Genomic DNA, 23,411 nt, shown 5'->3' with positions numbered 1-23,411 from the left:
TGCTGCGCCTCTGTTAATGGCCTGCACTACCCCCTTGTTATCAGACCATAGGTTGAGTTTCAGGTTTTTTATCTCCTCTTTCCAGACGGTCAGAGCCACTATTATTGGGAATAGCTCGAGGAAAGTGATGTTTTTTGTGAGCCCCTGCGCATGCCACCTGTCTGGCCACTGGCTGGCACACCATCTGTTTCCCAGGACCGCCCCAAAACCCAGGCTCCCAGCCGCGTCCGTGTAGAGGGATAACTGCTCGGCGGTCACCCAACCTTTTCTCCAGATCAGAACACCATTGAACTCCCGCAGGAATTCGTCCCACACTTGCAGATCCTGTCTTACACCCGCACTCAGCCGGATGTGATGGTGTTTATGGGTAACGCCGGCTGTCAGCGCGGTTAGGCGCCTGGAAAAGACCCTCGCGGGCGGGATAACCCTAGCCGCAAAATTCAGTCTACCTATCACTCCTTGGATATCCCTAAGGGTGGCCTTGTTCCGACCCCGTAGTTTTGCAATTTCTTCCCTAAATTCCTGCACTTTGTCTGGGGGCAGCCTGGCGGTCCCTGCTATGGAGTCCAGCTCTATGCCCAGGAACGTAAGTCTTGTGGTTGGGCCTGTCGTCTTCTCTTTTGCTAGGGGGACCCCAAGTGACTTTGTCAGGGCTTCAAATGCTGCCAGTGTACTAGCACACATCGTGGATCCTGCTGGGCCGGTGAAAAGGAAGTCGTCCAGGTAGTGCAGTTTTCCGCCTTCCTGGTGCATGTCGTGGAGGGCCCACTCCAAGAAAGTGGCGAATTGTTCAAAATAGGCGCAGGATATGGCACAGCCCATGGGCATGGCCTTGTCGAAATATATTTCTCTCTCCCATTGGAAACCCAGTAGATGGAAACTGGCCGGGTGAACCGGCAATAGGCGAAAGGCAGATTCAATGTCCGCCTTGGCCATGAGGGATCCCTTTCCTGATGCCTTGACTAGTGCGATCGCATCGTCCACTGATGCGTAACCAACCGAGCATGCTTCTGGGTCAATTCCGTCATTCACGGACGATCCTTCGGGATATGACAAGTGGTGTATTAGTCTAAATTGACCCTTCTCTTTTTTGGGGACCACCCCCAGTGGGGAGACGACTATACCTGCGTGCAGTTCCTTAGGAAGGGGGCCCTCGATTCTACCCAAGCTCTTCTCCTTCTCTATTTTCGTGCTTACCACCCTGGGGTGTTGCCTCGCTGATTGTAAGTTGTTCGCTCCTTCCAGTGGTAACGGGCCATGGAATGGGATGATGAAACCTTCCTCAAAGCCTTCCACCAGTACTCTGGCGTCCGCCTTGTTTGGGTATTTGTTTGCTAATCTGCGCAGCTGTTGCGTATCAATGGGGGACCTAGCCAGCTGGCAATGTCGAATGTCTACTAGAGCCCCGCCCCCAATAGCCTCAGGGCTAGTGCTTCTTGTGTTTCTCTTTCTTGTCACCTTTTGATTCGCGCTTGGAGCCTTTGCATGCCACCGCGGCGTGCCTACCCCCGCAGCTCGAGCATGCGTGTTGGAATTTGCACGAGGAGCCCCATGAACAGTCCCCCGCATCATATCTCCAGCATATTGCCTTGGTTGTGGGCGGGGAATTGGATCTCCCTGAGGAATGCTTTTGGTAGGATTTGTTCTTCCCCTTATGGGAAGAGCTCCGAAAGGACTGGTCATATTTGCCCGTCCAGGCTTTCACTTCTTTGGCCGCGAGCATCTTATGAATGAAACCTGATACGTCTTCCTCATTCCACTCCATCTCTGGGTGCCTCTGCATCTTTAATCTAAACCCTTTATCGTATTCCAACCAGGCGTCCCCAGGGAATTGCCTCTGTGCTAAGTGTATATTGGCTTCGTGTAACCATAGGTCAGCTGCGCAATGGGGGAACCTCTCTACTATGATACATGCCATAATTCTGAATGCGTCTAGCCAATTCTCAAAATTCCGCTCCTTTCTGGCCCCGCGCCTTTCTCTTTTGTCATCCTCTTTCCTGTCACATGTGGTCAGGTCGAGGCCCTCTAGCTGTATTTCCAACAGTGAAAATATATCTATAAACTCCTTGCGCCATATCCTCTCCTTCACTGCAAGAGGAATAAGGCATGCCAGCCCAGTGGCTTTCGTCGTCAAGGAGGCCGGTCCGGGAGATGGCCTAACATAGAGGTCAGTGCCAAGCCCACCCAACCCTGGGCTCCCGGACGAAGTAGTGTACCCCCAACCGGGTAGCGGAGAGACCTGTTCACCCTGTGCGGACCGGCCCACCTGCTCCTGGACCCTTGTCTGCCGTGCCCACTCCGGGTCAACCATATGCCATGTCATACCCCCTGCTTCCTCCGCGCGCTGTTCCATAGGCCCTGCGGCCCCCTGCCCTGTGCCATTAAGCAAGGCTGGCGCCAGCGATTTCAAGCATTCTTTTACAATGGTACTAATATGCTCACCATTAACTGCTCTGCCGGTTGTCTCGCCCTGCTTGGCGTCGTCCAGCCTCGGCGGAGGGGGCTTCTGGCGCACCTTCTTTGGGGGGTTTCTTTTAGACGTCTTCTTCCGGGGTGTGGTCTTGGGCTTCTTGGGCGCTGAGGGGCCCGCTTCCTCCTCCGCCTGGCCCTCCGGCCTATTCTCCTTCCCTTTGGCCAAGTGAGGTTGGAGCCAGTCGTCGCCGTGTACCGCCGATATTTCGCGGATCCTCTTCAACACCTCCGCCATTTCTTCTGGCTGATCGTCCGCCATGTTGCCTACTTCCCCCTGTGTCTGCGTCAGGCCGTTTGCGGTGGCACCGCGTGATGCGTGTGCCTTCAGCGGGCTCTGAGCACAATGTAACCTTTTCTCTGGTCCGCACCGCCTGATGCGTGAGGTTGCAAGGGGGAGACCGAGCGGGCGCGTCCGCGCTGCTCGGCGCGCTCTCCCACGTGGTCGGCGGGGATGTGTGGCTTGCTCCGGCTGTGAAAGGTTTTTTAGCGGGCTGACTTCTGCGCCGCTGGTTCGTGTCGGGGAGCCCTGGCCCGGTTTCTGCGGGCTGAGTTCTGCGCCACTGGATCGAGAGAGGAACTCCGGGCCGTGGCGGGAAAGCGGGGGAAAGTCGAGCCGCTTACCGCGGTGGAGCTTGGCTGGGACGCCGAGCTCGTACTTCGTCTCTGTCGCTACAGTGTTGCAGTCTCACGGAGCTGGGCGAGAGGCTGGAGCGGCGCGCTACTCTGCGGCGCCGTCCCGGGAGAACACCGACGACCGGGATGGGGGGGGGATAGGTTCGTCTTCCTTCTGCTTCGGCTGTCCTTCGTCGTCTCCTGCCGCAGTCGAACCTTGGTTCCTCCTTCTGCTTCAAATGATGTCGTTGTCGCGCCGCTCTCCCAGCTCCTTGAAGATGTTGTGCTTCTGCTGGGGAGCGGCGGTGCTTAAATCCTCCTGAGCCCCCCAGAGGGTCTCAGGTGAACCCCTCTGATTGGGGGGTTCAAAGGTAGCAAGGTTAACCATTGGTCGTAGTCTCTTTTATTTTTTTTTCCGTAGCCCTGGTGTCCTTCCTGTGACGTCGGCACGCTTCCTGCAGAAACTCCCACCTTTGGGCGCCATCTTCAGATAATTTTTTCTGCCGTTGGGTCTGGATCGTCACAGAGAGGTTCCAGAGTTTTTGGAGAAAAGAAGGAAAAGACTGAAATCTACCGAAAAAGTTTGGAGAATACATCCAGGAACAAGACCACTGAGCCGGAACGACGAAGAAGGAGGAGAACATCGAAGACTTCGATGTCCAACTGAGAATGCGCACACAGGGGGCCCCCTGAGCACAGGAATGGACAAGACTCTGTTCAAATTCTGCTGCAATTGCCACCACAAATACGCTCAGAAGGACCAGCACCCGGTTTGCAACCTCTGCGTGCCTGTCGACCACGAAAGCAAGGATTGCAATGCCTGCTCCGTATTCACCCCGAAGACTCTCAGGATTAGAGAGAGGTAGAGGATAGCCAACCACAGCATGCAAGGAAAAGGCCAACCTCCGTCGCTTAGGGACTTGGGCCTCTCCAGTGACGAAGAGGACAACATCGCTGAGGGACCAGATAAGAAAACTAAAAAGGGTAGGAGAGACGTCGACCCCACGAAAGTCTGAGTCAGACCCTCGAAAAACAGAGTCTAAGTCCACGAAAGGCGCACTGGCGCTGAAAATTTCGACGCCCGCAGCTGCATCCAGGGACAAACAGCCCAGCGGATCCTTCGAAAAGGACTTCTAGGCGGCGAAAACACATGAAAAGCCTAGGTCGTCGAAGCACGCCCCCGAAAAGGAGCACTCGACGCCGATGGAAAAGGACCTAAAGTCTTCTTCGAAGTCGATGTCTATGTCGAAGAGATCGTCCGAAACACTTGACGCCGAACAGGCCGCCGAGATGAAAAGGAAAAAGAGAAGGCTCGAGGCCGAAATGGATAACATCCTGCAAAGGAAAAGAGAATTCGACGAGCGGATGAAGAGGTTCACCATCCCGTCGAAGCCGGTGACGACGATCGTCGAAGTAGAGGACGAGGACAACTTCAACGCCGAAGAGCAGCCAAAAACTCCTGAGCCCCAGGAACACCAAGATGAAGAGGGCCTTTACTATTACGAGGAAGGCGGGGAAGACCAGCACACAAGTTTGGACTCTGCATCCTCGGTGGCGCAGGACCTGGATTGGCAGGACCTCGCGCCGAAAGCCCAGAAGAGGCCGTGGAAACGTACCTTCGAGGCCTTCGCCGCCAGATGACATTGGGATCTACAATATGGTCATCAGGAACGCGGCCACAGCTTATGGAGTGAAACCCTTCAATTTTAACTTTACCACACTGTGAGGTGTGACTAATCTTTGCACTTCACCCTATGCACCTTTACATCACTTACACTTTTTCTTTTGGACACCTTCGTTTGGGCGTCATGACCGCCAATGATGATAACAATGGGGGCATCTGGTGAGTACCTACCAGTGACCCACTTGGTTGTACGCCCGTGAGGGGTCATTTCGCCCGTTTCACTTTTTTCACATAAGTTAGTGTGTGAATGGGACTGAATAGTTGAAAGTGGTATGCATACAAGTCCCTGATATCTTAAAAAACTGTCAACAAAGTGTGGGAAAAGGGTTTATGGTATACATAATTTAATACTACTGAACAGAGTATAACGAAGGGTATGTAGAAAACTACAAACCTTCATGCAACTACGATATGGAGATACGATAAATTAGGATCTCTGTAGACTTAGGACCCTGGTCTTGTTGTGGTTTGTAATCCTTATGAATGGAGACTGTCATCAATTCAAGTTCAAACTTCAGACTTCTAGGCAAGTAGAACAGTTTTGACGATTTCCCTTCTCTGGGGTCTTCATAGGTTCAGTGACATTGTGTGTCTTCATGCTTCCCAGTGCCAGAGTACACATGAGATCCCTACAGGAGGGCTTTGAGGATCAAGAGAGGAGCATTTCTGTAATGAGAAAGACAAACTGGCATTGTCTTTGGCACCATTATGTCTTTCACATGGCATCATCTTTCCTGCAGAAGCTTAAGTCACCTACAGTAATAAGACACACCTCAAATCGTTGCTATATGGGGATTATTGTAGGAAGTTGACTTTTTATGTAGTGCACGTATGGGGAACACTGTTCAAATAGTCCAGATGAGCCTTACTGGTTTACAGGGGCTTGCTTTAAAAATCCAAAATGCTCTTGGTGTGATAGTATAGCCGAGCAGTTTAGGCTTATCAAAGAGGAATGTTAGGCATTTGTTGCGCACACAGTCAATAAGTAAGGCACCCACTCAATAAGGAAAACCTGGACCAATTTAGAAAAATAACATAGATTTTTACATGAATGTAGACACCAAGATCTTCCAGATCAGGTATATACTTTTTGAGTTAGCGATTTTCAGAACCCCCAAAAATGCAAAGTTCAGATTTGAGGCATGAGCCTTGAGCTTGGTTGTTATCCTAAACTGTAAAAAGGATACTTGCAATTGAGTTACAGGTTTGTTCTTCTGGACTTAAGATAAGTAGGGGCCAGAGTCCTTAAAAGAACCAGATGTTTCAGTTGACCTGCCCTGGTGTGTCCTGGTGCAGAGGTGCTGGTTGCATGGGTAGCATCGAACGCTACCGCTGAAGTCAGTGGGGAAAACTGTAACAAGAAAGAAAGGCTGCAGGTGGAACTCGAGTGCAGAGGTGTTTTGTCCAGCAGGTCGCTTGCGTTGGAAGCTCTCACTTTTTAGGTCTCGACCTGGAGATGGGCACAAAAATGGATAACAGGGCCACATTTGACGATGGCCTCTCTGATGCTGATGTTCCACACCGGTAGGTTATTTTTTGCAGTGATGGTTTATGGGCTGGACACTGAACAGGCCTTGCATCTCCAAACTTGGTAGGGAGAAAGATTTGCCCTCCTTGAGCACAGAGAACTACTCGAGCACGGAGACTTCCTCCTGGAGTGTTGCATCCTCGGACCCGAGGTTCTGTAGTAGGGGATCTCTGTGTATAGTCATAATCTAGTGAATAGTCCCGCCCGTGTGCGTGGACCCCGGCAATCAAAAATAATCTTTTAAGTTGTCAAATCATGCAGAAACTGCAAAGACACTTAAGAGAGAATTTAAAGACAAATAATGCAGCCTATATCCACAGGCTACACTGACCAGTACTTCAACTAGAAATTCCACCAAATAACACCACACATAATACAGCCTGCCCAGTTTCTACCATAGAGAAACTTGCCTCCCCCAGTAAAAGACTCTGGAATGATAGAGAGGAAGGCATGGACAGACAAGCCCCATAGGCTGCCATTTTGTGGCTTAAATAGGATACTGTGCCTTTAAGAGAACTTTCCAGAACTTCTCCCAGTATCCCAGAATGCATAGCAGATCCCTCTACTTTCAGTTCTTTTTTCCGGCTCCTGCTAACAGGACCCTGGCATTGAGCTCTCCCTTGTTTCAAGGGTTTATTGGATATTTTGGCACTTTTGTGTTTTAAAAGTGTTTCAGTTTAATTTCTTGGTGTTCTCCTTCTCTTTTGTGTGTTGGTTCAGGTGTTTTAGGGCTCTAAAATGCCTGGTCTTTTTGATAAGTGTCCAGCATGTGGGAGGAAGAAGGCCAAGAGTGATCCACACGACGTCTGCATCGTCTGTCTCAATGAGGATCATGTCCCTGAGGACTGTGTCATCTGCCAGCAGTTTACTGCTCGGACTCTGAGGGACTGGATGAAGATTAGGCTTTCTGGCCTGGAGGAGAGACGTGTGCAGGCTGCAGGTGGGTCTGGGCAGGCTGGGAAGGTTCCCTCTGCCTCTGCTGAGGCCTCTGGGGGGCTCCCCAGAGGCAGGAAGTCCAGCAAGCGATCTCGGTCTCCGTCGACGTCGATTGCATCGACGACGACGTCGAGAGGGATGACGGCGGTATGTTCCCCTTCTCCCCGGGGCTCCGGGTCGAGACGGCGTGACGGCTCGACGTCGAAGGACCTGGAGAGGTCTCCGTCGAAGCCACCGTCGACGTCCTCGTCGACGTCGGAGTCTTCCTATCGACGTCGGAGACGAAGTGACAAGCATCGGCGCTCGCCGTTGAGGCATCGCCGTCGAAGCACCGGTCGGCGTTGAGGGGCTCCTCGACGTCGAGGGCATCGAGAAGAAGGAATCGACGCTCGTCGTCGAGGACGGAACGTTCGACGTCGCGGAGGCGGCATACGACGTCACGGAGGAAGAGTTCGACGTCGAGGGGTCGGCGTTCGACGTCGAAGAAGAGGAGGTCGACGTCGCGGAGGCGGCGATCGACGCCGGATAAGCGACGCTCAGCGTCGAGAAGAAAGAGGTCGGCGTCTAGGAGTCGTTCTGCCTCTCCAAAACGGCGCAAGAGGGATTCTGGTCCCAGAAGTCAGACTGCCTCTAGTGGAGGGCGCATGAGGAAGCGATCACCTGCTCAAGGGGCTGGATCTCAACCCCCTTCGCCTAAGGGGTCACTGGGCTCGGTGTACTCAGAGGTGTACACGCCATCTCGGCCTCGGTCGCCACCTCCACCTGTTCCTAAAGAGGATCCTCCACCCTACCCTCCGCTTCCATCAGGCGATCCACAGCCACCAGTACTCCGCATGGGCCCGCCCCGCAGCCGATGGTTCCTCCGCCGAGGTCCACTTCGCTGCCGTCTTTGCATGTACCTCCTAAGGGGACCCCAAAACCTAAACCCCGAGAGGAGCCAAGGAAGACCCCACCACGGAAACCGGTGGAGCGGCCACGGGCTGGCAGGTCTCGCTCTCGCTCTAGGAGAAGGGAGAGATCGCGACACAGATCGTCCACGCGGTCGAGACGCCGCCATAGGAGGCACAAATCTCGCTCCCACACAAGGTCCTCTGGTACCAGGGACTATTCTCCTACCTTGTCGGAGTCACCGGACACGAGGGTGTCCCCGATTGATGACCTGGTGGCGATCCATGATGTCCTTTTAAGGGGAGCTGCGAAGTTGGGCATATCCTTGACGGTGCCTGCTCCTAAAACTTCAGTCATTTTTGAGACATTGCATCAAAAACACCTGTCTTGTCCTCTCCTGCCTCTGGTGCCGGGCCTGGAGGAACCGGTTATGGCCCTTTTTCTCACCCCTGCGGTGACGAAGGCGGCTCCATCCAGGCTGCTGAAGAAGTACCGGGCTCCCGACTCGGACCCGGCCTTCCTGAGGGCGGAACCCCCTCCTGACTCTGTAATTGTGACGGCGGCCCGCAAGCAACATGCCACCTCCCAGTCATCCACGGTTCCCCCGGATAAGGAGTCCAGATGGATGGATTCGGCAGGGAGGAAAGTGTGTGGAACATCGGCTACCTCCATGAAGGCTGCGAGTGCCACGGCGCTGTTGGGACGCTACGACCGCGCCCTCTGGGACTCCCTCCAGCAGTTTGCGGAGCTGTTACCTCGCGAGAAGCGCGAGGACTTCCAGGAAGTGCTGAATGAAGGGATGCTGGTGGCTAACCAGATTATCAGCGCTGCCGCGGACTCTTCCTTGTTGGCAACTCATGGGTTTTGCCATGGGGTTAACCAACGACGTCACGCCTGGCTCCGTCTTACGTCCCTGAAACCGGACGCACAGCAGAGGGTGGCCAACCTACCATTCTCCGGTGAGACCCTCTTCGGGAAGCATGCGGACGATGAGATGGCCCGCATAAAGGCGGAGGCCGAAACGCTCACGGCTGTGGGCCTGGAGAAGCCTAAAGACACGAAGAAGTCGTACCGCCCGTTCCAACGGCGGTTCGGTGGGCAAGGAAGAGGACGTGGCCAGGCTTCGGGACAGTCGCAACAACAACAACAGTTCCGTAAGCCATTCGACAAGCGCCAGAAGGGCAGAGGAGGCCAGCAGTCGGCTCCGGCGCCCAAGGGCCAGGCTGGGTTTAGGCCCTAGGAACCTACTTCCCCCGGATCTGTTACCCACTCCGGTAGGGGGAAGCATTCAATTTTTTCTGGCAGAGTGGAGAAAAATTACTCAGGACAAGTGGGTGCTGAATATTGTTTGCGATGGATACAGTCTTCGATTCACCAGCCCTCCTCCAGCAATTCCACCGGTCAGCTCGCAGTTTCAACTGCGCGAGCTTCAGGCGGAAGCGGATATCCTGTTAAGGAAAAGGGCGATAGAAGACGTACCTCTGTCTCAGAGAGGAAGAGGTCTGTACTCCCGGTTCTTTCTGGTTCGCAAGAAGGACAAGAACGAGTTCAGGCCCATTCTGGACTTGCAACAGGCAAACAAATGGATTCGCAGGGAAAAGTTTTGCATGCTGTCGTTGCATCAGATTTATCCTCAGTTGCAACAGGGAGACTGGCTATGTGCTATAGACCTACAGGATGCTTACTTCCATGTGCCCATTGCACACAAGCACAGGAAGTTCCTGCGGTTCCAAGTCGGCGCCAATCATTATCAACACACAGTGCTCCCATTCGGACTGAAGTCGGCGCCGAGAACATTCTCGAAGTGCATGGCGGTGGTAGCAGCACACCTGAGGAAGAACAAGGTGTTCGTCTACCCGTACCTGGACGATTGGTTGATCAAGGCATCCTCCTTCTCGGAAGCGCGAGCACACTTCCAGAAGACGTGCGTTCTCTTGAACAAGCTGGGGCTGCACATCAACATGGCCAAGTCTGTCCCGACTCCGGTCCAATGCATACAGTACTTGGGAGCCTCCATCAATACGCTGTCAGCAAGCGTGTCTCCTTCGGAAGAGCGACGATTATCTCTCCTTCGGAAGGCTCAGGCTCTTATGACAACTCCATCTACAACAGTGAGGACGGTGTCTTCTCTACTGGGATCGATGGCCTCTTGTATCTTCCTGACGCCACACGCACGGCAGCACATGAGACCGCTGCAGGAGTGCTTGGAGGACCAGTGGGATCAGAGGAAAGGATCTTGGGACGACAAGATTCGACTGTCGCTGCATGCTCTTCAGTCTCTGAAGTGGTGTTCAGCTGAGAATCTCCTCAGAGGGGTTCCCTTTTACAAGGACATTCCCACGCAGACTGTCATGACGGATGCTTCTCTCCTGGGATGGGGAGCGCACTCCGGGACTCTGCAGATTCAAGGAACGTGGTCACCGATGGAGGCCACGTATCACATCAATTTCCTGGAACTCAGGGCTGTTCACTTGGCACTGAAGGCCTTTCTTCCGTCCTTCCAGACCAACTCTCTGCTTGTACAGACGGACAATAGCACCACGATGTATTACCTCAACAAGCAGGGGGGCTCGAGATCGCGCAGGCGATCTGGCACTTGCTCCTAGCCAGAGGACTGACGATAACGGCTACCCATCTGCCAGGTGTGCAGAATGTTCAGGCCGACGCACTGAGCAGGCTGGTTCAGGAAAACCACGAGTGGGTCATAAACGACGAAGTACTAGGAGAAGTCTCCGCAAGGTGGGGAACTCCAGACGTAAATTTGTTCGCCACCGCCGAAAACAGCAAGTGCAGAGACTTCGCCTCCAGGTACTACCAGCAAGGGACGCTGGGGAATGCGTTATGGATCAACTGGACGAACAGCTTTCTGTACGCCTTTCCTCCCATTCCCCTGATTCCGGCGGTGCTCATCAAGCTGGCCCGGTCCAGGGCTCGGATGATACTCATTGCCCCGGAGTGGCCCAGGCAGTGGTGGTTCACGGACCTACTTCACCGGTCTCTCCTTCCTCACATTCGGTTGCCGTGCAGGCCGGACCTTCTCACGAAGTTCGGGGGACGGATGTTGCACCCCAACCTCTCGTCTTTGAGTTTGGCGGCATGGCTCCTGAGATAGTGCAATATGGTCATCTGAATCTGCCTGAGGATTGCATGGACATACTGAAGGAGTCTAAGAGGCCTTCCACTCGAACTTCATATGCTTACAATTGAAAGAGGTTTTGTATCTGGTGCCAGTCTAAGAACCATGACCCTACGACCTGTAAGGAAGATGTCATCCTTCCTTACCTTTTACATTTGGCGCAGTCTGGCCTTAATGTTCATTCCATTAAGGTTCATCTTGCTGCATTGACTGCCTACAGGAAATGCCCTTCACAGACTTCCTTTTTCCAGATCCCTGTGATCAAAGATTTTCTGGAAGGATTGAAGAAAGTATTCCCTCATGTCAGGCTTCCTTCGCCTTCATGGGAATTGAATGTGGTGCTGTCCAGATTGATGAAGGAGCCTTTTGAACCTATTCATAAGGCTTCGTTGCAGCACCTGTCCTGGAAGGCGGCGTTCCTCGTGACCATTACATCGGCCCGCAGGGTGAGTGAAATTCAGGCGTTGTGTTGTACTGAACCTTATACTGTGTTTCATGCTGCTAAGGTTGTTATGCGTACTCACCCTAAATTTCTTCCCAAGGTTATTTCTGATTTTCATGTCAACCAGACCATAACTTTGCCTACGTTTTTTCAGAACCCTTCATCTCCAGCGGAGAGGTCTCTCCATTCCCTGGATGTTAGGAGGGTGTTGAAATTTTATCTGGATAAAACCAAAGATATTCGTAGGTCTGACCAGTTATTTATTAATTATGGATCAGTCAGGACGGGTCTTGCTATCTCTAAGCAGTCCATCTCTAGGTGGATTGTGTCCTGCATACAATTATGTTACCAAAAGGCTAATAAGACCTTAGGAGGTAAGACTAAGGCTCATTCCACCAGGGGCAAAGCTGCCACGACGGCTCTGCTCCGTAACGTGCCTATTGCTGAAATCTGCAAGGCAGCCACTTGGAAGTCGGTTCATACCTTTGCTAAGCATTACTGCCTGGACACTGACGCCAGGGCAGACGCTCAGGTTAGGCAGGCTTCGCTGCGGAATTTGTTCGCACAGTAGTGGCGTTATGTATTTATTCTCCACCGCCGCTTTGGTGTGGGGATGGGCTTGCCATTCTATTCACTAGATTATGACTATACACAGAGATCCCCTACTACAGAAGGAGTAGTTTCTGTCCTGTAACTCCAGTTCTGTAGTAGGGGTATCTCTGTTATAGTCATAAGCGCCCGCCCTCCTCCCCGGTGGAGATATTTCGTCATGTAAGGAATGCGACAGGTCTGGCGTGCTTCGCCTTCAAAAAGAACTGAAAGTAGAGGGACCTGCTATGCATTCTGGGATACTGGGAGAAGTTCTGGAAAGTTCTCTTAAAGGCACAGTATCCTATTTAAGCCACATAATGGCAGCCTACGGGGCTTGTCTGTCCATGCCTTCCTCTCTATCATTCCAGAGTCTTTTACTGGGAGAGGCAAATTTCTCTATGGTAGAAACTGGGCAGGCTGTATTATGTGTGGTGATATTTGGTGGAATTTCTAGTTGAAGTACTGGACAGTGTAGCCTGTGGATATAGGCTGCATTATTTGTCTTTAAATACTCTCTTAAGTGTCTTTGCAGTTTCTGCATGATTTGACAACTTAAGAGATTATTTTTGATTGCCGGGGTCCACGCACATGGGCGGGACTATTCACTAGATTATGACTATAACAAAGATACCCCTACTACAGAACTGGAGTTACAGGACAGAAACTACTCCTTCAACAGAATGGTGTACTGGGTCAATGCGGTCTGTGGCTGCAAGGAAGTGGCTCCTCCACTTCATTGGAGACGCTGTTGGCTGGTTGGCTAATTGCTGGCAGCCCTCCAAAGTTCTGGGAGAATGCACAGCTGTAGGACCAGTCGGGTTTTTGCAGTTGTCTGGAAATGCAAGCTGGCAGGTTTTGGCGTCACAGTCCACAGCTAGTCCACAGTTCTTGCGTCTTTGGGTCTTTGTTGTTCTTCTTTCAGGCAGACACATTTGAGTTCCTGGTGTCAGAGGGCTACCTAAAGGTTAAATTTAGGGGTGTTAAGGGTAGTGAAGGCTAGCCGCCAATGGGCTACTTACCCCTGGGGTCACTACACCTCCCTATATGACCACTTAGTGTGGGTAGTGGGCATAACCCTGTCCCAGAGTTCCTAATTCCACCAAAAACAAGATGGCGAAACCCCTCTTTCGTGGAGCATATTAGGCAGTCCTTCTTAGTGTTCTTGTGAGCTTGGTAGTGCAAAACACTTACTTGCAGAGCTAATTTCACACCTGTCCTGGTGTCAAATGGGTCTCAGGGCAGAGGGTGAAATCTCCCAGGTATGGGAGAAGCTGAGGTTGCATATCAAAGGTGGCAAGGGCTTTGAAGCCACCTGCCTTGATATGATAAATCACTAGCCATTCTTCTGGAAGAGGTGTGAACACCTTCCTACGGAGCAGGCATTGTTTCCTGCCTCAGAGAGTGCAAGCTCTCCGCTGAAGGGGGTCAGAAACTCGTCTGTGGTAACAGGCTAGTGGATTTCCTATCAGCCAGCACACTAGATGACGGTAGGTTTTTCAGGGGGCACCTCTACGGTGAAGTCTGGGTACATGTTATAATGAAACTTGTACTGGTAACAGTTGTATTTATTAAGACAAGGAGTTTGATACCAAACACCATAGGTTTCAGTAAAGCCATCATGTAGCTGGGGAACTTCTAATGACCAATGCCCAATACAGATACTTAAGATGGCTTCACTGTTCCCCTGCACCATCTAGTAATAGAGCTAGACAGCACAGGGGGGCTCATGCAGATATGTCCTCATATGAAATATAATGCACCCTGCCTTAGGGCTGCAAGGCCTGCTGTAGAGGTGACTTGCATGTATTACATGCAGTGACTTTGGTATGGCACTCAGTGAGTGTGCTGTGTCGTGTTTTTATTGATGGTTTGTACCATGACCCACAGTCTGTAATTGCAATTTGTAGGGGGGTCCCTTAGGGTGGCATAATACCTGCTGCCGTCCTGAGGGACTCTTTAGTACCCAGGCCCTAGGTGCCAGTGGTACCATTTACTAGCAGCTTAGTGGGGTGAGAAAGCGTGTGCCCGTTTATCGCAATTAGACCATTTTACCTTGTTTTAGATAAACAGCACTGGCACTGGGGCGTGGTTAGCAGGGACCCAGTGCACATCAATCGAAAAAACATGTTACAAAAAGTGGGGTGACCCTGACAAAAAGGGACACTTTACTACAATCCATCATGAAGTTCTTTGATGGAGCCTATTGATCTGCACTGGGCAACAACATTATATTTGTTTTAACAATTCAGGATAAATGAGAATCCTCTCGGTGGAACCCTTTGCGATTTAGCATGGACTTATGCTTGAAACCTCACAGTAAGAGCATACTCTGTCATAGAGTTACAGAATGACTTAGCCTGTTCTACTAACAGAAGGGTCTTAGAAGATAAGCCTTGTGTCCTCAATGACAGTGTCCCTAGTCTAATCTTTTACCTTTGGCGTCAACCAAAAATAGATGTGCTTGCAAGAATAAAAAACGCAAAACGCCAGTGTAACACATAACAAAAAAACAGCTTAATGGGAAAATTCACATTTGGCACATCAGTCAGGGATATTTTGCTATTAGTCAGGGATAGTTTGCTGCAAGTTTTCTCCAAACCATCTCATACCAAGTGATCTTCAGCTGAGGAAACTTAGGCTTGGATGAAACTGATACCACATGTGGACTTCCTTGTAGTCATTCACAGATCTGTTTCACCTGTCCAGAGAGCCGCACAGGATATTGCTGTGGTAACCATTAATCGTAAAAGTACTTGTAATTGAATCCACATGCATTTCACCCACTGAAAATGCAGGTTTCAGAGTAATTTGCTACATTATGCAGGAATATTGAAAATGCCACAAATATTAGTGTCTCAGTGTATTATTTTAATAATGAGTTGTATAGATTTCCCTTACTGTAAGAATTTCCACTCCTTGTGAGTGATCCATTTGCTGCCTTAACTCAATGTTTTAATACCACACTACCTTCCATAAGTTAACCCTGAGTGTTCAGCGTCACTACCCATTGAAATCAAAGGTTAGAGTGGAGGTACTTAGAAACACATTGACGTGAATTTCTAAGAACAGTGTCAATATCCTATCACAAGGAGTGCCCAACTGTCACACATGCCACAGAGAATTGGACTGACTTATTTATAAGGAAATGGAGACTGTTCACCAAGTTATGTTGTTATGGTATGTTGAAACAACTTATAAAGTGCACAAATACCAATAGGTAAATCTGCGCTGGCTGCTTCAGAAGGCAGGGCCATGGCATAGATGTAAAAGCATACTTATTGAAAAGCCACGTTTTCAATTGTTTCCTAAATGACAATAAAGTATTTTTAGAGCTTCAATTGGAGAAGATCATAATTAAAATCTCCCCATATCCAGCGAGGCGCCTATCTCTCACTTATCATTTTGATAATGGTGCACCTTGGTGCTATCACAGCATGCATGCATATTACTTCCCAAACTTGGGTGGTGGTGAGGAAGTTAATTACTCAACTTTTCTGCAAATTAGCGACTTTGGTGATGCTAAATATTCAGTGTTTTAACTCAAGATTTTGGGATTACCTCTCCTATGCGGGCAGGTGCGTGGAACACATGACTAAATTATACTTCTTCGATATTTGGGATACTTTCTAATATTCTCAGTGCCATGTCCTGTCCTTAAATAGTGGATTTGAGGACAGGACAGGGCACTCAGAATAATAGAAACTGTCCTCAAATCCACTATACCAGAGCAGCTGAGTATCTAGAGTAATTGTCCAGGACATGCAATTACTTCCATAGTAAAAGACTGAAGAGCCTAGGATACCTGAGTTTAACTGTGCGCTGTTGTTTTTCCTCCTTACAGTCAAATTGTCCGTGGGTCTCTTATGTTTTTCAAAGTGTTGCTGTTTCTTGAGCAAGTGCTACATTATATCTGGCTTTCTAGCTCACCCAAAGAGATGCTACAACTTTGTTTTTGTATAAATACCCTTTACTCTCTCAGATCACATACCTCCCCACTTATAAATAAAATCTCAGTAAGTTGTCCAGTACATAGCTTTAACTGTACATGAAGTTCAGTCAGTGTAACCATTTGTAATAGAATATCACAGTACCTTCACTCTGGAGAATTCCTCAACTCTAGTTGGAGATTGAAGTATACAAAAGAGTTAAGGGTTTCATTCCATTCTGCCCTCTAAATTTAGCTGCTAGTCTTTAGAATACTCATGGATTCGACAATACAGTGTTATGCTGTATGTGAGTTGCTATTCCTCTACCGCTGAGTGGGATAAGCCTTGTCGGCCTACCATTGCTACCTTTTGCAAATGAAGTGTGCAAAGGAAGTAACTTTATTAATTAATTGTAATTAAATAGAATCTTAGGCCTCACAGTCTTCTTATGGCTTTACTCTTATTTGTAAATGTTAGGAGTGCTTAGAAATGGGCTCTGTTAAGGTACCAAACTCTAAAAGCAATCCTCTACAGGTTCTGCACACCGCCCCCCCCCCCCTCTTCAATGAGGTCCGCAATTATTTGAGGTGGGCAGGCACAGATACCCAACCTACACCTCTAGACATGAGACAGTGCGAAAGTTAGTAGCCATGGAACTATTATACTTGACGTTTAATCCTGGCTTTATAACTTTGACAAAAGTGCTGGTTGTGAACTCTGTATTTAAAGTATGGGCAGGTTCCCCAGCTCAGTGCCATTTTGCTGGTGAGAGTAGTCACTGAGTCTCGCCATCGGAACCATTTATGCCTCAGTTGTTGTGTAATGAGCAAGATCGAAACAATAGAACCAGAATGTCTGTTTATTAAAATGTGGCTCACCTTGTGCACTTTTAGGTAATGACTTTCTGCCAATACTTCGTCTTTTTTTTATTTACAGAAATGGGGAAAGTTAATAGAAAAAAATGGTGGTAGTAAGCATGTAATAAGAAAACAGGACTTTAATAAAACCCAATGTCATAGTCCATGGTATAGTGCAGGGGTCTCCAAACCGGTCCTGGAGGGCCGAATCCATGCCAGATTTTTTAAATAACTACATGTATCTCAATGGGGATATCCAAAAAATCTGGCATGGATCCGGCCCTCCAGGACCGGTTTGGAGACCCCTGGTATAGTGAGTAAGTTATGACTCGTGAAACTAGGAGTCCTGCACTGTGGTGTTGGTACTCCTGCTTCACTAAATTGTTTGATAATTGTTGGACCTGAGACCCCGTCTGGCCAAGGCTCGCGCCAAAGTCAGTCAGAGATCAAGTGCGCAGAGACCCAAAAATCATCAACACAGATCACAGATTAAAAGCAAAAAGATTAGGGGTGAACCTGCCAGAAGGGCCAAGTCCAACAATAATAGTCAAATCATCTCCTTCCCATGTCTTTGCCCCACTAATTGCCATTATGTAATAGAGGTGAGCCAGCCACAGCGGGCTTGAGCAAAGTGCACACCAGATGCCTGACTCTGGCTAAGGTCGAGGTTCTCTTGGATCCTCGAACACAAGAAGAGCTGAACCTCTGTGTGCCACCCATGCTCTAACATCATGCACCAAGAATTAAAGACAAAGTATTAACTTTTGATGTAAAATTAGAGAGAAAGAGATACACGTCAAATGGCTGAATTGCACAATGTTAAACCACAAACACTTAGATCAATCACAGCTTCCCCACTTGACCACAATGTGTGCTCCAAGGCAATTGTTTTATTCGTCTGTGATGCCTTTTTCTTCCTTATCACGTATGAGAGCACCTTGAAATACCCATATTCAGCATGTGTGTGGTACAGACCCTTCTCTTGATTTTGATTTAATAAACTATAATGTTGTCCCATGATTAATAAATAGCCATGGAGGCACCCCAAGGGGTGTACATGATAGCTGACTTGCCTCTTGGTTTACTAATGGTATTGTTGTCGGGGTAGGTGGAGGCATGAATGTTTCTAAGTTCATGTTTGAAAACGATCACTTTTAATAAATAGCTGTTAATGCAGTGATATAAGCTGATAAACTAAAGTGAACGGTTCTGCGTGTTAAGGAAGTATGTTTTTTGGAATTTTGAAGAGAATTTGTCATACTTTTACATTTGTATTGCACAGGGCCTTTCAAAATGAAAGCGTTCCGAAAAAATAAGTGGTGGGGAGGACACCTTTTTGCTGTTTTCCTTGCGCATTAAAGCTGCTTTCTGAATGTTATTTCTTCATCAAGTAAACAGAATCCTAGTGCTGCTGTTCACCATGGGGCCACATGTGAAGGTCAGGAGGGCTGCAAGAAGCCCCAGACGGTACTTTGGATACCTCTGATCTACACGCTTAAGTCACCAATGGTAGATAACACTACCCACCTCATACACTGTGGAATAATCACCAACTACCCTGGGGCCCAGCAATAAACTCTGGAAACAAAAAGCGTACAAAACTGTAGCCCTTTTATCCAGTTCTGATCAATCTCTCCGCAGGTTTGGACACCTTTCTTGCATTTTATGACGAATGATCATCCTGTTGGCTACTGATAATGAAATCTTGATTTTATGTAGCAGTAGGAGTCATGTTAGATAAACGTTAATGTAACTGAGTGGAAATACCAAAGATCTGAATTGGAAATGCATTTTAAAAAGGTAACCTTTGGTTCCTGAACCACAAGCAGTCATTTTAAACTTGTGCCCTATATTTAGAATTTCAGAAGCCTTCCACCTGTCCCCTACGATTTGTAGCTAGTAGAACTTGTGAGTGTCAGCTGTATTTCCACCTTTCAATTAAACCATTTTTTGTGATTTTAAGGGACCATGTGTTGCCTAACATGTTCTTTAACACTTGTCTTTGAGAAATATCCATGATAAAGATTGTGAATTGTATATTTCAGCTAACATGGGCTTTGCTGTCAATTTATTTTCAGATGTGCTGAAAGCATGCTGTGTGTTGTTCCAGACATTTCTGCATTTCGAGAAGGTTGGAGATGGGTCCGTCAGCCAGTACAAGTTCCAGTAACATTAGTCCGTAACGATGGCATAATCTATTCAACAACCCTTACCTTTACATATACTCCAGAACCTGGGCCACGACCACATTGCAGTGCTGCTGGAGCAATCCTTCGTGCCAACTCGAGTGTACTGGCTTCCAACGAATCAAACACGAACAGCGAAGGAAGTTACACAAATGTCAGTACAAATTCAAGTAGCATCACATCCACAGCAACTGTGGTGTCGTAACTATTGGCTTGTGGTTGAACTTAAGTGACTCAAGTGCTACAAACCAGCAAAACGAACACTGGTGGTTTCATGGGAAAATAATTTTCCATTCTAGTTGATGTTGCCTGAAACTTTTTACCTGCAAGTGCTGAGTAAAAGAAAAAAGAAGCCACGATAAAAAAAACAAATACAGCAGAACCATATGAACTTCATTGAACCATCTATTTTTTTACCTTTTCCCAAAAAATGGAGTGAAAAATAGATATGTGGCTGGAATAAACGTCAAGCAAACTAGAAAGCATGACCATAACATAGTTTTTACGGACCAATGAACTTGTATAAGCTTTAGTAAAAGGTACATTTTCACCATGCCTTTTTTTGTATCACAACATATAGTACACTTTTGTTACCAAATAGTTTATATTTTTTTTCTCTGAGCAGTTGCTCTGAAGTATATTCAGGTTCCAAGCCTGACCATGCTTATATAATCTTATTACCATACTCTTCCAGTTTTAAAAAATATATATATATATTTTTTTGGTCGATGGCTGGAACTGTTCCTTTTTTTTTTAAAGAAAAAATGAAGTCTTTTGACTTTTTTTATGAGCTGAAATATTTTTTGATTTCAGCAAATAGAACCTTGTAAAGGCCAGCAGTTGTTTTTTAAGATTATATGAAGTCTGTGCAAAAGCTTTAAAAAGATGCCTCTACCTTGCCTGCAATACATGCAATGTATGTCCGTTTAGTGCTAGTTCCAGTCGGCGGTGGAAGTTTATTCTTTGTTCTTCAAATCATATTTATAATGGTAACTCATGAGGTTCTAACATACATACATTTAGAAACATGGCATTTAAACAATCATGTTCATAATTGCTGCTCATATTGCAGCAAATGTGGGTGTCTGTTTTTTGTCAACAAAACCTTCACTTAGTTTTCAGGTTCACTTTAGATTTTTTTTTTATCTTGTACATACTGTAATATTTGTAAGTTAAGTGTTAGTCTTTATTTTATTTTGAAGGTGGAATGTTTAATCTCTCCTGGGTAAATGATTCTCTCTTGCCTTGTTGGCATACGACTGAAGCATCATCACAAAAATATACCTAGAAATGGGGTCCTATTTAGTGTGCAAATGTGAAATTGTATTTATCATTACAGAAGCACACCATATTTTCTTTTACAGCTATTAGCTGATGATGCCAAAATAAGCGGTCTGCTTGTTAAAAGAAAAGAAAAATTGGGTGCTCTGAACAAAATGTGGAAGGTATCCCTAAACTGTGGTGATATTCCCTTATGAAATTCAAGAAGTTGTGAACTTTGAGGTTAACGTATTATTATGTAAGTGCTATTGAAAACATGACTCGCCTCCCACATCCATCTAGGTAAAGCAAGTGTTGTTCTGTTGACTAGAATGTGAAAGTTTGGCATGTCCCAAGGATCCTAAAATAGCTGTTTAATGTGCAGAAACTAGGCTTTCTCAATAATTTAGCGCTTTCCAAGCTGATTATGTTCTGCACTTTGACTAAACTCTCTCTACACCCTACAGTTGATGTCTGTTTTTTCAAAGCTACAGGCTTAAATATAGACATTTCACTTTATGTAAACAACCTTCCATGAAATGATGTGGACTGCTTTTTTCCTATATCCTATTAATCAGCTGCTGGAAATCTGAGCCCAAGTCATCAGCATTCTGTATGGCAGTCAACTTGAACCAATTGCTTTTTCACTTTTTTGAGCTGCATCACTTATTTATTTATTCCTTCAATTTATCTGACCTTCCCTGGATTATTGCCTTTTAGTCTGCACTTCTCTCATGAACCTATTCTTTTTTTCATACTCAAAATACTAACATATTTTACAGGCCAGCTGCTGTAGAAAGTATAGTTCCAGGGAAATTCAGATTTAGAATAGCCTGTTGCCTTCTATACTAAACTATCAGTGCCATGGTTTCTACAAAATATCCCAATACACTACCATTGGCCTTCTTTCTCATGCTATGATTCTGTACAATATTTCATTCCCTACACACCTTTAACATGATGGCTAGTTAGCCCCTGGTTAAACTGCCTTACTTCATCTGTCTCACTTGAAGACAAAGTTAACTGTGGCCTTATTTTCTGCTTCTATTGTTATAAATCATTTGCTGGCATGAATTTGTCAACCTGTTTTCTTACATGTGTGCAACTCACTTTTCTGTTGTTGAATGCATAACATCAGTCATTTTACACTGGCTTGTTAGAATGATTCAAGTACTGTTTAAATTGCAGCAGGCCACAAATGTTGTTACCAGTTTTCCAGTTTTTGATAAATGTAAATGGTACCAAAAGGGTCTAAACAGTTGACAAAACGGTGGGAGAGTGTTCAAACTGTGATATATATAAATATATATGGGATTAAATTAAATTAGACCCACTCTTCTGTTTGACCATAAATACCACAATCTTGCAGTTGTCTAACATCTACATTCTTTAAAGGCAGTACATTTAGTAGACCTGAACAATAAAAAAAACAGTACTTGCTTTGCATCCTTTCAATATGATGCTTGTTTGCTATCTTGTGTGATATAATGCTTAACTTGTGTTGTCTTCCAAAACCATGTCTCTAAGGCCTTTATTTTCACGATCATGTATGGAAATCCAATCAAGCAGCCGGTTAGCAATTTTTGAAAATGCGCTTGCTTTTTTTGTATTCTTTACAATACATAGAGCATCCCAGGAATTCTAGATTCCTTTATAAATATACATATTAAGTTCCAAAATACATTTGGAATAAACGGCGTTAAACTTAGCAATAGTGTTCAACTCTAAAGTATAAATTGCGAATGTCTGCACAGCCTTGATAGCAACACAGTGTGCAGCACTGTATTTGGACATTCTATTTGTATTGCATACTCTTTTTTTGTTGTTGTTGCTCCTAGAGTTGCATTAAGGTTGAACCTGAATTTGCCTAACTTTAGCATTGGAAAAGAAAGATCAGTTTTATTCAACTTACTCCATTGCAACCATTTATGTTTAGAACTGATGTTTCCATTTCTGTGTTATTCTAGATGGCCACCTAAGACCGATTTTTGTTACTAACTCAGTTCTATTTTTTTTTCTTCATTGCACAGACCCCTTGGGGAATAACAAAATGTACACAGATATTCATAGAAGATACAGCAATGTAGACAGCATAGAAGTAATATACACATTTCCTTTTTTAGACCAAATGACTCCACAGAACTTTTCTGTTCAAAATAAGCTTTTCAGTTATAAATCATACTATTTACCTTTTCGTTCAAGAGCAGCTGTTTGTGACAAATGCTTAACAGATATGAATACTTTTTCTGCCAGATGTCTGGCATTGTTTTATGCACTGTAATGTGGGTTGAGTCGCAGGTTTGCTAGAAACAGCAATAGGATTTCTCTGTAAGTCTTTCAAAACAAAATTGGGTTTTCTCCCTTCCTAAACTTTTTATGTTGCTCATTTATTTATCTATTCTGTGCAATCTGCTTTTTATTTTGTCTGTAAAGGGATTATATTCTATCAACTGTGCAACTGTACAATTTCTTAGCAATATGATAGACATGTCTGCAACTTTTTACCATTGTTTTTTTTTAGAAAAATATCTGCTCAGTTTCATACTTCATCACAAGATTTCTGCAATATGGGCAGTGTCAAGAAATAAATAAAAAAGTGAAAAGTAAACCATTTCCGTAGTGCATTGTTAAACACAGTACATCTAGCCAAATTGACTGCATTTGGTTCGCCTTGGTGGCAGGATTCTTTTTGTTAAGTGGGGTAATCAAAGGATCGTTTATTTGTTTAAGTAATGTTCCTATTGCTTTCCTGTCTGAGAATGCATTAGTGATCATTTTTACATTTGTAATTTGTTAAACAAAAATCGCTCACTTCTATATAAAGACGTTTTATGACGTGGATGTCTTCCTGTAGATATCTCTCCATATCAATATCCTCAAGACACAAGACTGG

At 46.6% G+C, this 23,411-nt stretch overlaps 1 protein-coding gene across 1 annotated transcript in view; it reads left to right on the top strand.

Annotated features, from left to right (window-relative positions):
- RBPJ (recombination signal binding protein for immunoglobulin kappa J region) overlaps positions 1-23,126 on the top strand; it is a 310,932-nt gene extending 287,806 nt beyond the window's left edge. The window contains exon 11 of the mRNA XM_086964005.1: positions 19,151-23,126. Coding sequence (XP_086820131.1) covers positions 19,151-19,463 — 313 coding nt within the window. The 3' untranslated portion in view covers positions 19,464-23,126. The remainder of the gene's footprint in view (positions 1-19,150) is intronic.
- The last annotated feature ends 285 nt before the right edge of the window (positions 23,127-23,411 follow it).

The sequence above is a fragment of the Lissotriton vulgaris genome, chromosome 3_2 (genome assembly GCF_964263255.1).
Source record: "Lissotriton vulgaris chromosome 3_2, aLisVul1.2, whole genome shotgun sequence".
Classification (NCBI taxonomy): Eukaryota; Metazoa; Chordata; class Amphibia; order Caudata; family Salamandridae; genus Lissotriton; species Lissotriton vulgaris.
The sequence above is the reverse complement of the archived record's forward strand: the minus strand, read 5'-3'. Positions and strand labels throughout refer to the sequence as shown.